Source organism: Oncorhynchus tshawytscha, linkage group LG04, assembly GCF_018296145.1.
Source record: "Oncorhynchus tshawytscha isolate Ot180627B linkage group LG04, Otsh_v2.0, whole genome shotgun sequence".
NCBI classification, from domain to species: domain Eukaryota; kingdom Metazoa; phylum Chordata; class Actinopteri; order Salmoniformes; family Salmonidae; genus Oncorhynchus; species Oncorhynchus tshawytscha.
In genome coordinates this window covers 24,787,389-24,807,115 of record NC_056432.1, presented here as the reverse complement: position 1 = coordinate 24,807,115, position 19,727 = coordinate 24,787,389, and the positions used below count along the sequence as shown (strand labels likewise).

The 19,727-nt window shown below is 41.1% G+C and overlaps 1 protein-coding gene across 10 annotated transcripts in view; it reads left to right on the top strand.

The window, feature by feature from the left end:
* The window catches only part of LOC112248363 (nuclear receptor corepressor 2), a 195,439-nt gene that overhangs the window by 35,030 nt on the left and 140,682 nt on the right, over window positions 1–19,727 (top strand). For all 10 annotated transcript variants that reach the window (XM_042320513.1, XM_042320512.1, XM_042320510.1 and 7 more), the window contains exons 2-3: window positions 18,281–18,476; window positions 19,271–19,383. In XM_042320513.1, the coding sequence (XP_042176447.1) occupies window positions 18,372–18,476; window positions 19,271–19,383 (218 nt within the window). In that variant the 5' untranslated portion in view covers window positions 18,281–18,371. The remainder of the gene's footprint in view (window positions 1–18,280; window positions 18,477–19,270; window positions 19,384–19,727) is intronic.

Genomic DNA, 19,727 nt, shown 5'->3' with positions numbered 1-19,727 from the left:
GATTTAGTGTTCCATGGTGTCTGACCCAGATCCAGTGCTTTACCATAGAGATTGACCTTGTTCTGGCACTCTGACCTCAAAAAAACATCCAGGGACCATGAGCACTGAAGCTTCAGTAGGTTCAAATCAAATCAAATCAAATTTTATTTGTCACATACACATGGTTAGCAGATGTTAATGCGAGTGTAACAAAGTGCTTCTAGTTCTGACAATGCAGTAATAACCAACAAGTAATCTAGCTAACAATTCCAAAACTACTACCTTATAGACACAAGTGTAAGGGGATAAAGAATATGTACATAAAGATATATGAATGAGTGATGGTACAGAGCGGCATAGGCAAGATACAGTAGATGGTATTGAGTGCAGTATATACATATGAGATGAGTATGTAAACAAAGTGGCATAGTTAAAGTGGCTAGTGATACATGTATTACATAAAGATGCAGTAGATGATATAGAGTACAGTATGTACATATGAGATGAATAGTGTAGGGTATGTAAACATTATATTAGGTAACATTGTTTAAAGTGGCTAGTGATATTTTACATCATTTCCCATCAATTCCCATTATTAAAGTGGCTGGAGTTGAGTCAGTGTGTTGGCAGCAGCCACTCAATGTTAGTGGTGGTTGTGAATTGCTTGGCTTTGTTTTCATGTCAGTGGTGAGAAAGGGGGAGAGAGTGAGTCCGGTTTTGCACCCAAAACAAGCCTTCAGTGCAAGCTGTCCCAGCAGCAAGAAGAAGTTATTTGTTGGATTTCAACAAGTCCTTTAACACTGCCGGTAACACTGCCGGTAACAGTCTTTGGAAACGTTGAAAGAAAAGGTGTTGGTTTCTTAGGAAGGAGATGAAGGCAATGATATGCGGTTTCATGTGGCCAGCTGTGTGCTCACATTTCCTCTGAGTGTGGGAAAATAGATGCTTGGAAGGTTGCTTCATACCATGTTTTTAAGTCTACAACTACATTATGAGCAGATTAACACAATGACATGTCATTGTTCTCTGGTAATCGTGTGCCAATCAAGAGTATAAGTATTACGTGTGTGTGTGTGTGTGTGTGTGTGTGTGTGTGTGTGTGTGTGTGTGTGTGTGTGTGTGTGTGTGTGTGTGTGTGTCAGAGAGCGACGCAATTGCCTTGGGCAGGGCCCTTTGGTAATGAGGATTCAGAGAGATAAATCCTTATGAGACCTGACAGGGTGCCACATTCCTGGCCTGAGAGTCCTAGCAGCCCCCTTCCCCTCTCAAGGGTTCTACTTTACACACTTCTGAAGCGGTTACCAAACCAACTGGTTTACATTTCATTACATTTCACTCATCTGCCTTCTCTCAATTGTAGTAATTGAAGTTTTTTTTCTTTGTGTCGGAGTGGGAGCATATTGTGTAATTGCGAGTGTGAGATAAAGATCATGTCTAGGAACAGTGCTTGATTGTTTATTAGCTACAGTACATGACCAAAAGTACATGGACACTTGCTCGTCGAACATCTCATTCCAAAATCATGGGAATGAATAGGGAGTTGGTCCCCACTTTGCTGCTATAACAGCCTCCACTCTTCTGGAATTTCCACTAGATGTTAGAACATTACAGCAGGGACTTGCTTCCATTCAGCCACAAGAGCATTAGTGAGGTCGGGCACTTATGTTGGGCGATTAGGTCTGGCTAGCAGTCGGCATTCCAATTCATCCCAAAGGTGTTCGATGGGGTTGAAGTCAAGGCTCTGTGCTGGCCAGTCAAGTTCTTCTTCCACACTGATCACTATTTATTGGGGCAGGTAGCGTTCTCCTGGCATCTGTCAAACCCAGATTTGTCCTTCGGGCTGCCAGATGGTGAAGCGTGATCCCTTCATCCAGAGAACGTGTTTCCACTGCTCCAGAGTCCAATGGCGACGAGCTTTACAGCATCCAGCCGACACTTGGCATTGCACATGGTTATTCTAGGCTTGGGATTCGCCTGTGCGCCCATGGAAACCGATTTCATGAATCTCCTGACGAACAGTTATTGTGCTTACGTTGCTTCCAGAGGCAGTTTGGAACTCGGTAGTGAGTGCTGCAACCGAGGACAGACCATGTTTACACGCAATGCGCTTCAGCACTCTGCTTTCTTGTTCTGTGTGCTTGTGTGGCTTACCTCTTCACGGCAGTGCCGTTGTTGCTCCTAGACGTTTCCACTTCATAATAACAGCACTTACAGTTCACCGGGGCAACTCTAGCAGGGCAGACATTTGACAAACTGACTTGTTGTAAAGATGTCAACCAATGACGGTGCCACTTTGAAAGTCACTGAGCTCTTCAGTAAGGCCATTCTACTGCCAATGTTTGTCTATGGAAATTGCATGGCTGTGTGCTCGATTTTATACACCTGTCAGCAACGGGTGTAGCTAAAATAGCCGAATTCACTAATTGGAGGGGTGTCCACATACGTTTGTATATTTCTACAGTGTATTTGTAATCCGGGCTTTCCAAATAGGCTAGGCCTATTTCCTGTTCCTATGTGGAAGAGGACATCAACAAGAGACCTGATCATACATGAAGTTTTGTTAGACTATTAATAAAAGAAAGCAGTTAAATGAAGATGGTTTTTACCAGATGAGCTGGAGTAATGAAAATTATTAATAAACAGGATTAATTAACAGGAGTAGGCCTATAGCAAGATGCATTCATGTAAGCAACGTTTTTACAGATGCAATGATGAAAAAAATCAGATAATGAAAATGCCTCTGATTCAAACAAATATGCATCATGTAGCCTTAAAGGTCAACACACTGGCATGGAATAGGACATTTATTTAATTTGTCATTTGCTATGAATCAACAGTACAAAGCTCTAGCTGGTTCCTTGAAATGTTTTCCACAAGTCTTGCTTTGGCTACCATTAGAGAAAAGATAAATGTAAAATTGACAAATACCTGACACAGTCTTGGAAAGCTTGACAGATCTTGTCACTGTCTTTCTCCACAGATATGACTGGCTCATATGCTTCCAGAAGAATCAAGCCATTTTTGGAAGTCATGCTCCTATTTTCCTTCTTGGCAGAACTAGCCTGTATAGGCCCGGTATTTGTGTGTAGGCTTGCATTAACAAAGCCATTCCTAAATTGGATAGGAAGGAAGTCACAGAGATGAAATACATGCTAGTGTGTAACGCAGGTTCACTGCAGCGTTGTAGGAGTGAAGCCAGATAGATCGAGCAGGGGAGAGCGAGTGGGAAGGGAGGGGAGCTGGAGCATTACTGGGGTGACTGAGTTCATTCGCAGTGTTGGCAGTGAGCCAGTGGTTTGCCTGTGGTTGTCTGTAGCAAATGCCAGTGCATGTGTTTAGCCTCCCGTCTGGAAGGCCTTGCTCAGTGTTTGTCAAAGCTTATTCATTGTATCGCTCGCTTATTTTGATTCAATGTTTTTCCCTGAAGGTCTTGCGATTGACTTCAAACTACCCCCCTCCCCTCTCTCTCTCTCTGGGAATCTCTGTGTATGTTCTCAGCTTATCTCAGCCCTCTGTCTTGTTTGCGTTTTTCTCAGCTCTTTGTTGAGCTCTTTCTCCTTATAGGGCTGATGGGAGGTGGTGTTTTTTCTAGGGTTGGGCAGTATCCTGATTTTCATATGGTCATACCGTCCTTCTTTCATGACGGGATTTACGGTATTATCGGTTTAGTACACAAGGAGATGCCAAAACAAGCCTCAAAAAAGCCCATTGGCCATTCATTGCCAGAATGCTAACAAAATTAGCACAAGTAATAGCGGATTTCCATCGGAGGCTGCTAGCTAAATGTGCTAACGAGTGCAAAAAAAATAATACATATACAGTGCATTTTGGAACGTTTTCAGACCAGTTCCCCCTTTCCACATTTTGTTACATTACAGCCTTATTACCTGGTGCGGCCTACAGTGGTTCCTCCTTTAAAAGTTGCGAGCTTGCACCGCGGGACTTAGAGGTACCCAGCTTCACGGCTTCATTGCTCCAGGACACCATAAGGGGGAGTTAGAGCACTCATGCATTTGGGTCCCAAGGTTTTTATATGACCAATCATATCGAGTGGTTCCAATTACAAATTTTGACGCGAGCCACCCTTGTCTTGTAGCGTTCTTCAACAAAGATGGCTGACAAAACATTACTGTGGAACCAGATTTAAGTTATAACGTCATAATGTACAATTGAGAGGAATATGTTAGTTAATGCAAATGTTTGTGCATATTTTTTGTCATAAAGTTAACTTGCTAAATAGCGATTTCATAAATTATCTGACGAGCTAACATTAGCCAGCTAGCTAGTGTTAGGAGAATGAATTTGTAATTTGTGTTGTTTAATGCTCTAGGGACTCCTGAGAATCAGCAAACCATGCTGTCGTCTTGTGAAATGGTGGATGTAAAGAATCTAGCTAGCTAAAGCATTTACTGCAAATTGAATGTTCAATTGTATAAGCTTGAATTGCAATGCAGCTGAAGTAACATAGCTAGCTAACTATTTACTTGCTTATTGTGTAGTGGAGGATAAAAAGGACTGTATGCCTATGGATGTGTAGCTAGCTACAGTATGTAGCAGATCTGTGTATGGACCACAAAACATTAGGTTCTGAACTAATATTCATACCAATCTATGAACCTCAGCTATCATAGTTGTTGTATCAACTTCAAGTCTGAATGGCATTAATGAAGCCTATGGATAGAGTAGAATATAATAACTTTGTGTCAATGATGCCTATATAGTCCTATATACTGTAGTTATTACCACGCATGAGATTCCCACATTGTAGCCTGTACTTTGAATATATTCACTGATCATGTACTCTTCCTTGGCAAATAAAGGTGCGGTTCAGGTATGAATCTCTGAGACATTCTTTTTCAGTCATATCAAATGCCATTATTTGAATGATGCTGTGTCTGCATGTATGTATTACAATTATACACTTCAACAGTGTTTACCACTCCTGCTCCTGGGACATCAATGATTACACATAACTATGCAATAGACTAGAAACATGATTGATTTGTTATTCATATATACAGAAGAAAAAAAACTATGCATATAAAACTCCCTTCATCTGCATTATTCTGAGGACACAGGATAGTATTTCAATGAGGTACTTATTTTCAACCAGTGGAGAATGTGAAACGCTTTATTGAAAGAAGTTCATTATCCAGGTGTTATAAATACATAAATGCATTATAATTATGATAATTGTAATATTATAAATACAAGTTCAATCTATACTTCAATGCACATATGGTGTGCATTATAAAACGAGGAAGAAAGACGAGGTGGGGAGAAAGGTGTAGAAGGTTCATGAATTACAGTGCTACCCCAGTATTCTCTCAGTTCATCGCAATTGTGGTGTCTCCTAACCTTCGGGCCAACTGGGGGCCCAAGGCTGGTTATCTTAAGAGCAGGTGAGGTGGCAATGACGGGACTGGCTTCCTCTCTCACATCAAAACATACCTGCAGACGAGTGACGGAGCGAGAGCATGATTAAGCCTTGTTTTTTTTAAATTGTAATTTATTCTTATGTCAATGTAAAGCATCTCTTTAATACTTCATTTTGACTTGACCAAGTGACATCTCACTTATGACCATGCTGTGCCCTCAGTGTCCGCCAGTTAAGTTGCGGGAGGGGTACACCAAAACAGTTGATATAACCTAGAGGATTTAGGGAGAAGGGGAAGTGAAGAAGAGAGACTTATTGTGTGGTCTCACCTGGTGTCCACACTAAGTGGCTGCAGAGTACTTTATGCTGAAAAACAGACACATGCGGACTAACAATAGAAGATAATGTCATTAGAAGATACTGTATATGACGCAGACACCTATCGGAGTGGACCTGAAACATTTAAATATAGAGGGCTATGTGTCTCACCACCTTGTTATTGCAAGGCTAACCCCCAGGGAAATCCTGACAGATAGTCCAGTGAAAATGGCTGTGTTTATGTGGTGTAAATCTGAAAATTAGCAGCTAACCTCTTAAGTAAAAAAAATAAAAAATTAATGCATGTGAGACAGGTTCCATGTACAACAAGACAGGCAGAGATGGAGAAAAAGAATACAGAACAGTTTAATTACTTCTGGTTATGGACACTTTTGCCAGCAATAAAGCTTCCACGGCCTGTTCCTCGGACAGTGAACATCTGGCAATATCTACATTTTCCACCCCTTGGTCAGCTCGCTCTCTGAAAGTAAACAGCTTATTTTTTTATAGATATGAAAACAATAACTGAGATATGACCGTTGAATCTAAAGCAGCAGATGTCATTTTTAGGATGCGTCAATACAGCCCAGTGCTGCCTACCTGAGATGCCATCTTCGTAGGTGTCCACTTTGATTTCCTTTGTGTCGGAAAAAAGTTGCTTTCAGAACAATTATTTTTGATTGATGAGGTTTGCGCTCGACAAAAATACCTAAATGCACCTCTATAGCATATAACAATTTACCCTTCGAATAACCACACCTTCATACAAACGTGCTACTGTTTGCAGAATTCTTGACGCACAACGAAGATGCTGCCATATCCTGCCAGCACGCCCACAAGTGAGTCACTCCGGAGCAGAATGATGATGTGTGGAAAATGGAAAGGAATGAGAAGGGAAGTTGGGGAGGAGGGCTAATAGCTGAACAATAGACTATTCAACCTTTACTAAATAATAGTCTAATAGCCGAGCTAGGTGTGAACCCCCCCTTATAACAGACCAGATTTTCCCTAACGACCAAGGGGTAGCTTGCTACTCAATGTAATAAAGTAATGACTTTTCAAGTAAGTTACCTTACACGTTATGTTGGATGACAATTTGTTAGCTACGCTGTCCTTACGAACCACATAGCATATAATTACAGCAGTATGTACTGGTATGTTAGCTAGCTACCTAACGTTAGTAGTTATACATCAAACTTTCCAGTATATTAACTATAGGCTATCTTAACTACCCAATGTTTATTGACTTGATTGTTCTCGTCATTCTTAGCTTAGCTAAATGGTATCGCCATTGTGCTTTCTCAATGGACATTCGGGTGCTTTTGTAAATTCGCTCTGGCTATCTATAGGCTGGACAATAGAACAAGTCAAAATTCACCCAAGGCTGAAAAACAGTTTAAGAACGTTGGCTAAACTGGAACACTAGCCCATAGTTTAGTAATGGAATCGAACGTTCGCGGAGCCTGATTTGACTGGAGTGATGAAGACCACAATCTGTTTGTCAGATGAAACTGGAAAAAAAGTAATCATCCGCACCTCGATGGTGTCAACTGTGCTTATGTCTGTGTAATGAAAAAATGTAAACTTCAAACTATTTCTGGTCTAGCGATCGATGACAAATGAGCTCACTGCCCAGACTTACATGTTTACAAAGAGGAGATTCTCCTGATTTTAAAATGGTGCCCTTGTAACAGTTTTGCTTCCGTCCCTCTCTTCACCTCTACCTGAGCTCAAACCAGGGACCCTCTGCACACAGACAATAGCCACCCTTGAAACATCGTTACCCATCGCTTCACAAAAGCCGTGGCCCTTGCAGAGCAAGGGGAACAACTACAAATACTAAGGCTTCAGAGTGAGTGTGACGTCACCGATTGAAACGCTATTAGCGCGCACCCCGCTAACTAGCTAGCCATTTCACACCGGTTACACCTGACTTGAAAAAAATCTAAATGTACACATTGCAAGATATTTGGCGAAATAGACAGGCATGCCTATTTTTCCGCCACTGGAAACAATGGGAAGACCGCAGAGTTCCAATATAATTTTTTTTGTTTACATTTTGTTTACATTTTAACTATAAAACATTGTGAGCAGGTCTTATTGCCAACAATAGCGAAGCAGGCATTGTGATGTTGAACAATAAGCTCGGAACGTTCGGAAGGCGAGTTGGTGCCACGGTGCTTAATAGAACTAATGCACTAAAATAAGGCCAGTTTTTTCGCAATTACTTCAAAACGACGGCAAGCAGCTGGGAAATATGTTCATATTACGAAACTGGGCTCCACGGCTGATGCGATGAGCTAGTTATTATCAGAAAATGAAGTTGTTAAAAATTTTATGTGCCCAGCCTACTATCTACAGGGATTTCAGAGCACTCTTGTCTGAGTGTACCAGAGTGCAGAATAATTACTTTACGAGCGCTCAACACCTATTTTATATGGCCGGTGTCAGTAAACGTCGGGGGAAAAAAAGCATAATTAAATTGTTTCCAGCAGCACATTTACAGTCACCAACGCTCTGGTTAACATGAAAATTGCCTCGCTAGCTCTGCTAGGCCGAATAAAATGGTTGAGTGGTCTCATTTGTGTCTTGAAGTAGCTAGCCAACGTTAGCTTGGGTGCTTGATTGCCGTTGTAATGCCAGAATGCTCAAATCAACCCTACTCCTCAGCCCGAATGTCCAGTGTGCGCTCCGAGAGTGAAACCGTCTGAATTAACAAACGGACAATTTTTCTTTGAATGGAATCACCATAATATTAATAAAATTAATTAAGCCAAATGTCTAAAAAATCAATCCCATATACTATGTTATTACAGAAAAGGTTTAAAATTCTTTTGTAATGCCAATAAGGAATACTATCAAATGCTTCTCAAAGATGCCCTCTGATGGTCAAACTAGCAATAACTTGCAGTAACAGAAGAAATGGCTGAGAATTAAATGACGTGCCACAGAATGCTGCAGCAGCAGCACGCAGGGTGTGACACAACTTTTAAATGAGGAACCACTGTAGGCTACCTGGGGTGGCAGGTAGCCTAGTGGTTAGAGCATTGAGCCAGTAACCGGAAGGTTGCTAGATCGAATCCCCGAACTGGTAAAAATCGGTCATTCTGCCCCTGAACAAGGCAGTTAACCCACTGTTCCTAGGTCGTCATTGTAAATAAGAATTTGTTCTTAAAACGGACTATTTAAATAAATAAACAAATATTCTAAAATGGAGCAAATCTACACACAATCCAAACGTATGAAAAAAAAACTAAACTAATTTACATAACTATTCACACCTTTTGCAATGAGACTCAAAATTGAGCTCAGGTGCATCCTGTTTCCATTGATCAGCCTTGAAATGTTTCTACAACTTGTTTGGAGTCCACCTGTGGTAAATGCAATTGATTGGACATGATTTGGAAAGGCACACTCCTGCCCATATTAGGTCCCGCAAAAACCAAGCCATGAGGTTGAAGGAATTGTCCGTAGAGCTCCGAGACAGGATTGTGTTGAGGCACAGATCTGGGGAAGAGTACCAACAAATCTCCGCAGCATTGAAGGTCCCCTAGAACACAGTGGCCTCCATCATTCTTAAATGGAAGAAGTCTGGAATAGAGGTCGACCGATTATGATTTTTCAATGCCGATACCGATTTATTGGAGGACCAAAAAAGCAGATACCGATTAATCGGCTGATTTAAAATAAAATAATAAAGTTTTATTTATTTGTAATAATGACAATTACAACAATACTGAATGAACACTTATTTTAACTTAATATAATACATCAATAAAAATCCATTTAGCCTCAAATAAATAATGAAACATGTTCAATTTGGTTTAAATAATGCAAAAAACAAAGTGTTGGAGAAGAAAGTAAAAGTGCAATATGTGCCATGTAAGAAAGCTAACGTTTAAGTTCCTTGCTCAGAACATGAGAACATATGAAAGCTGGTGGTTCCTTTTAACGTGAGTCTTCAATATTCCCAAATAAGAAGTTTTAGGTTGTAGTTATTATAGGACTATTTCTCTCTTTACCATTTGTATTTCATATACCTTTAACTATTGGATGTTCTAATAGGCACTTTAGTATTGCCAGTGTAACAGTATAGCTTCCGTCCCTCTCCGCGCCCCTACCTGAACCAGGAACACATCGACAACAGCCACCCTTGAAGCATCCCCACAAAAGCCGCGGCCCTTGCAGAGCAAGGTGAACAACTCCTTCAAGTCTCAGAGCGAGTGACGTCACCGATTGAAACGCTATTAGCGCGCACCCCGCTAACTAGCTAGCCATTTCACATCGGTTACACCAGCCTAATCTCGGGAGTTGATAGGCTTGAAGTCATAAACCGCTCAATGCTTGAAGCATTGATGCAGGGCGCCCTATTGTAGCGGGCATTGATGCAGTAACGGCCCCTCTATCTACTTTTTGACTTTTTTATTAGACCACTCGCAGAACAGCTACCCTCCTTTGCAAAGGACACCAGCAGTATGATCTCTATCATTGAATCTCTTGATCCTCTCCCTGAGAATACCTTGTTAGTTACTTTTGATGTTGAGTCATTATACACTAATATTCCACACGAGGGCGGTATTGAAGCTATGGAACATTTTCTTCTGCAACGTGACCCGAATGAACTACCTTCCAGTGCATGCATTGTAATATTGGCTGAAATACTACTCACGCATAACTATTTCATGTTTCTAAATGATTTCTTTATTCAGACGAAAGGTACTCCAGAACTCCTGTTCTGAGCATCTGAGATTTATTATGCAATCTGATACACGTCTAATCAGTTTTCTTGATCTTCTGATCTTGTGTGAAGATAATGTTCTATACACTGATCTTTACAGGAAGCCTACTGATCGTAACAGTTTGTTGAGGGCTGATAGTTGTCACCCACTTCCCTTGAAAAATAGTTTGCCCTACAGCCAATTCTGTCGAATCAAAAGAATTTGCAAAAAACAGTCAGATTTCGACAGAAATATGGCTGAGACGCAAAGAAAGTTCAAGGAGAGGGGCTACAAGAATGATCAGATTAATATTGCCATTGAGAAAATTCAAAACAAAACGAGACATGACCTTTTTCAAGGTCAGTCTCGCAAAAGGACGCATTCTTGCGTTCTAACTACCCGCTATTCAAAGTGCTCTGAACAAATTAAAGGAATTGTTCACAAACATTGGCACATCCTAAAATCCGATGATAGTCTCGGTAATGTGTTTTCGGACCTTCCCTTGGTCGTATTCTCGCGGGGCAGAAATCTCAGAGACCAATTGGTAAACTCTGATTTACCACCCCAAGATATTCCTGAACAACGTCTATTTGCGCCCCTACTGGATGGAAATTACAAATGCAATGGCTGTGCTCAATGCAATGGCACTTATAAATGTAGATCCTTCAAACACCCACAAACAGGGAAATCGATCCCAATAAAAGGTGTTATTACGTGCTCCACTAAGGCAGTTATTTATCTTATCTTATTTATCCTTGTAAAATTATGTAGGTAAAACAAAGCGCGAATTAAAAGTACGTATCTCAGAGCATCATAGCACTATTAGGTGTAAAAACTTTACTTATTCAGTTGCGGCCCACTTCTTGGAGGCAGGCCCCTCGATTTCGTCTCTGCGTTATATTGGCATCGAACATGTCACCCTCCCTAGGAGAGGGGGTGACCTTGATAATTTATTGTTAAAACGAGAGGATCTTTAATTTAAAGACCCTTGTGCCCTTCGGTCTCAACGTAGACTTTGATCTGAAGCCATTCTTGTGATTATTGTGACTTTGCCATTGTAATTGTTCGTAAACTTGTATAGTCAAATTAATCTATGATCGTATGCTATCCATTTGTTTGTATGCTGTTCTTTGTATGACATTTTAATATTTGATTATTAACCAATGATATTAGGCCACTCCTGGCCATGATTACAGACACCTGTGTCTTTTGACACTGTATAAACGAGTCATCCCGCAGTGTTTGTGATTATACCCTGATGAAGACAGCTTGGCTGTCGAAACGTTGGTATTACATTTTTGCATCTGAGCTCCTAGAGTGTGCGGCTCTCTTTTATTTTGAAGCATTGCGAAGACCTGCTGGCAAAACGCACGAAAAAAAAAAAAAAAAGTGCTGTTTGAATGAATGCGTACGAGCCTGCTGCTGCCTACCATCACTCAGTCAGACTGCTCTATCAGATATCAAATCAAAATTTAAACCGGAAACTATCCTTTCAAAAGCAAAACGTTTATTCTTTCAGTGAAATACGGAACCGTTCCGTATTTTATCCAACAGGTGGCATCCATAAGTCTAAATATTCCTGTTTACATTGCACAACCTTCAATGTTATGTCATAATTACGTAAAATTCTGGCAAATTAGTTCGCAACGAGCCAGGCGGCCCAAAATGTTGCATATAACCTGACTCTGCGTGCAATGAACTTAAGAGAAGTGACACAATTTCACCTGGTTAATATTGTCTGCTAATCTGTATTTATTTTAGCTAAATATGCAGGTTTAAAAATATACACTTCTGTGTATTGATTTTAAGAAAGGCATTGATGTTTATGTTTAGGTACAGTCGTGCAACGATTGTGCTTTTTTCGCAAATGTGCTTGTTAAATCATCCCCCGTTTGGCGAAGTTGGCTGTCTTTGTTAGGAAGAAATAGTTTTCACACAGTTCGCAACGAGCCAGGCGGCCCAAACTGCTGCATATACCCTGACTCTGTTGCAAGAGAAGTGACACAATTTCCCTAGTTAAAAGAAATTCATGTTAGCAGGCAATATTAACTAAATATGCAGGTTTAAAAATGTAATCTTGTGTATTGATTTTAAGAAAGGCATTGATGTTTATGGTTAGGTACACATTGGAGCAGCGACAGTCCTTTGTCGCGTATGCGCACAGCATCGATTATATGCAACGCAGGACACACTAGATAAACTAGTAATATCATCAACCATGTGTAGTTAACTAGTGATTATGATTGATTGTTTTTATAAGATAAGTTTAATGCTAGCTAGCAACTTACCTTGGCTTCTTACTGCATTCTCGTAACAGGCAGGCTCCTCGTGGAGTGCAATGTAAGGCAGGTGGTGCTAGCTAACCGTAAGGTTGCAAGATTGAATCCTTGAGATGACAAGGTAAAAATCTGTCGTTCTGCCCCTGAACAAGGCAGTTAACCCACCGTTCCTAGGCCATCATTGAAAATAAGAATGTGTTTTATATTGACTTGCCAAGTTAAATAAAGGTGTTAAAAATAAATAAAAAATTTAAACGGCCAACTTGTGCACTTCTCCACTTGGATGAGAATTCACGAAAGGGCATTCTGTCAGCAGTCAGTGCAAGATTACGTCTATGATAAAACAGAAACAGTGGTTCCTTATCAATAGAAGTTTTTAACTAGTTATTTAACCAACTTGTGTGGCTTCTAGCCAAATAGCATTGCACTTCTGTTGTCGTCAGATGAAAATGAAGCCTATTTTCTGCCTAATGTGTTGCACTAATATACTTTTTGTGAAGGAAAACTATAGTCGCACGTCCCTGATTGCTCTATTGAAGCAAAAAAACACTGACTTTAAATATAAAGTGTGACCCCTGTCAACATTATTCAATTTCTGTTAGTCACATGTCTGTGGAACTTGTTCAGTTTCTCAGTTGAATCTTATGTTCATACAAATATTTACACATGTTAAGTTTGCTGAAAATAAACGCAGTTGACAGTGAGATGTTTCTTTTTTTGCTGAGTTAATAATGAGGCTGGTACATTGTTTGTTTTTGACCAGTCCCTCATAGACATACTGTGCTCTGTGCTTTGGTTTTGAAACTTTTTGAACAGATTTTTAATCAGCTAACTGAAGATTACCTTCTACCGCCTGTTATTCAATTGTCTGTGTAGCATTTATTTTAAAAAGTAAGATGAAACTAAAATGGAGAACTGATATAGCCTAGGAATAGCAGGTTGGAGCAGGGTTTCATGATGACTTGACTACTGGGAAGTGATATTGTACTGTTTTCAGATCTACAGCTGCAACTCTTTAGGCCTAGTAGTATCTATGCGAGAGTGAGAGAGGTCTGATTTGGGTGGTTGCTCAAAGCCAATGCACTGTAGAATCACATCATGTTAGGCCATAGTGCTGGCAGCCGTACACACCATCCCTCCATGTGTAGACTGCAGAGCAGTGGTGAAACATGAGCTACCAGGGTCTTCATTCCTCAGAGGCCCAGAGAAATGGCACGGGCCCTAATGCCTATTTTGGCAAGAGTCACAGGTCGCATGTAATGAGTATCCTACTCCCAGTCTCTTTTACTATCAAAATAGTGTTTTGTGTGTGTGTGAATGTCTGAATCTAAAAGTGATCTTCCTCTTTCAGTTTCGTTTCACTCCATTCACTCTATTCTGCCATCTTTTATAACCACCCAGACACATATTTGAGCCGTTTAGGTTATTGATAAGGATTGTTTCAAATGAACCACTAGTTTGCTTAAATCCAATGTCCTCTCTGCTCTGTAAAATCAAACAAAATCCTTGACTGCGGGGTAGAGCTGGGACGATACACCAAAAATGATCGACACCGACCATACCGATCACCAGCAGGCATTTTGCTACATTGTTCATTATGATAAGTAGCCTATACTAGAGAAATGTTATGTTTGAAATGAAATAGGCTTGCTAATAGGGGTAATTGTTAATGGGGCAATTGATGGCTACAACCATCGAACTAGTTGTGGTTTACAGAATAATTTTAAAAAACGGTGGTGCACATTAATGGTATAAACGTATCGTTCCATTTATCATTAGCCCCATGGATGCCAGGTCTAGCCACTCATGACCACTCAAACCCCCCCCAAAAGGCCTGAAAACGAGTGCACATTTACTTCCCACAGCAAGTGTTGACACATTTATCCAATAAACCCGTTTTCCATAACTTTTTTGAGCCAATTAAGGAATATCAACGTAACTAATGACATTATAAGCAATAATTATTGCGACATCAAGTAATAAACTAATTTGAATGTTGCAATAGAGAACTCGCCAAATCATTTCCCAACGAATGTTGATTTAACTTGTTTGACTGCTATGATTAAGCAATAAGGCACGAGTGGGTATGATATATGGCCAATATACCTTGGCTAAGGGCTGTTCATTAGCATGACGCAACACGGCGTGTCTGGCTACAGCAGTTAGCCTTGGTAGATTGGCTATCACAAACCAGATGTTACCACTAGAAACCGTTATAAATGGCTTATTTGCAAGATTGACTTGACATTTGAATAGGCATAGGCTACATACTAAAATCTGGGTTCATGATTGTAATTCAACTTTTCCATGGTTTGCTTAGATAGATGCAGATAGCCTGTAGCCCCTGATTTGCCTACATCTTATTTAAGATAGTCTATAGTAGCCTAGGCAAGATGTAAACTGAACGAGTTAGCAGCTTGCTTAGCTGAAATTAACAGAATAATTTTTTCAACATGACTAGCTTGGCGATTTCGAGACAAGAAGTGCTTGTTTTCCCCAATAGCCTGCTGGATTAGGCTACTGAGGAAGGGGTCATAATTTCAATCACTGAATTAAATATTAATTATATATATAGTACCAGTCAAAGGTTTGGACACCTATTTATTTAAGAGTTTTTCTTAATATGTTTTAAATGTTCTACATTGTAGAATAAATGACGACATCAAAACTATGAAATAACACATATGGAATCATGTAGTAACCAAAAAAAGTGTTCAACAAATCTTAAATATAAAACAAAATATGTTTTATATTTGAGATTCTTCAAAGTAGCTACACTTTACCTTGATGACAGCTTTGCACACTCTTGGCATTCTCTCAACAAGCCTCACCTGGAATGCTTTTCCAACAGTCTTGAAGGAGTTCCCACATATGCCAAGCACTTGTTGGATGCTTTTCCTTCACTCTGCGGTCCAACTCATCCCAAACCATCTCAATTGGGTGGAGTTTGGGTGATTGGGGAGGCCATGTCATTTTATGCAGCACCCCATCACTCTCCTTCTTGGTCAAATAGCCCTTACACCGCTTGGAGGTGTGTTGGGTCATTGTCCTGCTGAAAAACAAATGATAGTCCTATTATTTACAGTTACGAACAAATTCTTAGTTACAATGATGGCCTACCCCTACTCCCAACCACTACCGGATGTGATGCAGCCTGAATTCTAACAGCAGTGACGCCTCTGTCACTGAGATGCAGTGCCTTAGACCGCTGCTCCACTCGGGATGGCATATCTCTGCAGAATGCTGTGGTAGCCATGCTGGTTGTGTGCTTGAATTCTAAATAAATCACTGACATTGTCACCAGGAAAGCACCTGCACACCATCACACCTCCATGCTTCACGGTGGGAACTACATATGTGGAGATCATCCGTTCACCTACTGTGTGTCTCAGAGTGACGCCGGTTGTAACCAAAAATCTCAAATTTTGACTCATCAGACCAAAGGACAGATTTCCACCTGTCTAATTTCTATTGTTCGTGTTTATTGGCCCAAGCAAGTCTCCTCTTCTTATTTGTGTCCTATAGTAGTGGTTTCTTTGTAGCAATTGACCATGAAGGCTTTTTTCACGCAGTCTCCTCTGAACAGTTGATTTTGATATGTATCTGTTACTTGAACTCTGAAGCGTTTATTTGGGCTGCAATCTCTGAGGCTGGTAACTCTAATGAACTTATCCTCTGCAGCAGAGATATCTCTGGGTCTTCCTTTCCTGTGGCGGTCCTCATGAGAGCCAGTTTCATCATAGCACTTGATGGTTTTTGTGACTGCACTTGAGGAATTTTCCGGATTGACTGACCATGTCTTAACGTAATAATGGACTGTAATTTCTCTTTGGTTATTTGAGCTGATCTTCCCATAATATGGACTTGGTCTTTTACCAAATAGTGGTGGTATACAGAAGATGGCATATTCTTGTCACAACACAACTGATTGGCTCAAACTTGTGAAGGAAATAAATTCCACAAAGTAACTTTTACCAAGACACACCTGTTCATTGAAATGCATTCCAGGTGACTAACTCATGAAGCTGGTTGAGATAATGCCAAGAGTGTGCAAAGCAGTCATCAAGTCAAAGGGTGGCTACTTTGAAGAATCTCAAATATATAATATATTTTGATTTGTTTCACACTTTTTTCGTTATTACATGATTCCATGTGTTATTTCCTAGTTTTGATGTCTGCACTATTATTATACAATGTATAACATAGTAAAAATAAAAACCCTTGAATGAGTAGGTGTGTCCAAAATGTTTGACTTGTACTGTATATGAACTGAATATGCTTGTCAACAACTTAATTAACTAAGTTGTCAGTGTCAGCTTCATTGAGGATTTTTCCCCATAATAGAAGCACATGAGGGAGTTACATAACTTCCATTTCAAATGTCCAATTGCCATAATGTCAAGTTAAATAGCCTACATACAACTGGTAAAAAGTTGTCATGACGTGCTGCTCTGTCTTCTCTTACTCATGTGACTCAGTCAATAGTGGACTAAGCTGCTTGCTGCGGTGCTCTTTCAGCATGAACCCCCCTCCACTCACTCAGCAACAGCCTTCCTCATTGCCTGACAGTCAGCAGCAGGAGACAGTGAAATAGATACATGGCATGGCGGCCGCGGTGCAACTTAGAAGTAGCCCAAAAACCCACAACCCGCGACCAATACATTTACACCCGTGATATTGTTTTCAAAGTAGCCCAATTTACGGGAAAACCACAGACATGGCAACCCTGGTTAGCGCATCAATTCAGGCTAGTTACTGCAATATGGATTTTTGTCCATATCGCCCAGCTCAACCTCAGGGGATCTGGTACTGTGAACACTCACCGCTTCAAAAAATCTCTGCTTTATAGGATATATGCTGCTGTGTTTTATAGCAATCTATTTTCTCTCATTAATGTGTATTGTAATAGGTATGAAAACAGTAAGAGGATTATGCCTATCTTCCCACTCCTTTTATTTTAATTTCTTCATCACCGTGAAGAATAGGAAATCTTGTCCATGAGCTTTTCCAAAGTGGTTGTGGGGGAGAAGCCTACTCAAACAGCACAAAGCACTCGTCGTATCGCTCCATTTTGAATCCATCTCTCAACCACACTAGAAGTGCACTTGCTGCCGTTTGGTGATATGTCCTTGGCGTTAAAACTTAACTGGTGTTGGAACATCCATACTTAGCATAGTGTAATTATTTCCCTATTAAACCCTGGGCATTAGGTTATCAACTAGCATTTTGACTTTGCCTAACTTTTCGTAGACATAACTCCTCCAGTGCGAGGGACAGAAGGCCATTCAGTGTGTAGGCAGGCAGGTGTAAGATCTGCCATCAGGAACAGTGGAAATGTTAGCAGCTGCTGGAGAGAGGTGCTGACACTCTTATATCCAGGATGCACTGACACATTCATCTCGAGCTGGTGGCCAAATAGCATTTAACCCTTCTCAATCTACATACAGCGAGACGGATTATTATTGTTCTGCAGAAAGCTGATATCCGTGCTGAAGACTACCAAAACCCTGATAGGACGTATGACTTCAAACTGGCTTGATTTGGGTTGGTCAACTGTCCTGACTTGTATGTGATTAGTTTCTCATCATACCGTTCTCTTCTCCCTACAGGTCGCTGTCTACAGGACCAAACCCATGATGTACCTCGCCTGCTCTGCAGCCACACCAACATCCAGTCTGTAGAGGAAGCGGCCGCACCAGCATGTCATCCCACCCCCAGTCTGTGCCTCAGGGCCGGAGGGCTGTGGACATCCGCCACCTGCCAAACCCTGCCAGTCTACCGCTGCAGTTGGCACGGGCACACACGGTAAGAGCCCTGAAACTAGCTGGAGACAGGAACACTGGTACTTAGCGCCTTCACATGAAAGCTTGGTGTATAATGATTTACATGTAGATGTTACCTCGGCTCCCTTAGGTTAGCTGTCATTTTGTCAACAGAATTATCCTGCACCGAGTAACTACACTTTTGTGGCTACACTGTTATGCACACAAAGGATATGCCGCCCTAGAACCTGCTCCCTTATTAGATGTTTGAATTGAAAGTTAATGTTTTCATGGTGGAATCATTTTCTAGGTTTCTCCATTATGCCCAAATGTCTTCCCTCATTTCTTAATCGCCATGACTGTTTTTTGAACGGGTCAGAGGGATATGTGTCTTGTCTTCCCAGAAGAGGCCCCTAGCTACTAGTAAGTAGGTTCATCTTGTGGTTTGACGTCCTGTGTCGGTGTGAGTTTCTCTCTCTGTTGTAAAGAGGGAATCCTAGGGTTACCCCCCCAGGATCCCCACAGCTGCCCCTGCTTGTTAATCCCTTCACTCACACTTGTCATCGTGCTGAGGAGGAGATGAGGGCAGATGGACAGTCCACAACCCACAGTTAGTCCCATCAGCCTCAGCTCAGTGAGAGAGGCACATGTGTCGAGGAATGGCCACTCTCTCTCATATGTATGAGGTAAATGGAGAGAAAGGATGATAATGTAATGACCAGGAATGAAGAGCTAGATGGAGAGAAAACGAGAGAATGAGTGAATTAACAGAGGCATGCTACCATAGACTTGTCTCAGATCGGAAGATTTCTGGTGTGCTCTCCTCATGCGTTTCAGGATGTGGGACTGGTGGACTACCACCCTCACTCTCGGGACTACAGCTCACACCTGGCTCAGCCCCACCGCCGCCGGCCCTCTCTGCTGTCTGAGTTCCAGCCAGGGAATGAGCGGTACGTAGCTATCTACTACAGTACTACTACTGTACTAGACATGATAACACACATGATAACACACTCTGCTCTCGCTCAGGACCCAGGACCCCCTGGTTTCTTTGATCTCTCAGGCTTTTCTAGAAGCCTCTGTCACCTTTGCTCATCACCTTAAATCACTTTTTAACCCTTTGACGTGTCCGATCATGTATTTGTGATCATTGTTGAGTGGTCCCTGCAGCGTACCGTCGCAAATATCTGATAGGAACAGTAGCAACAGAACGTGTGATGCAACAAACTCATCTAAACAGCATTGTTGTTTGAAAAGCATCTAAATAATGCTTTGTACTGATGGGAAATAAAGA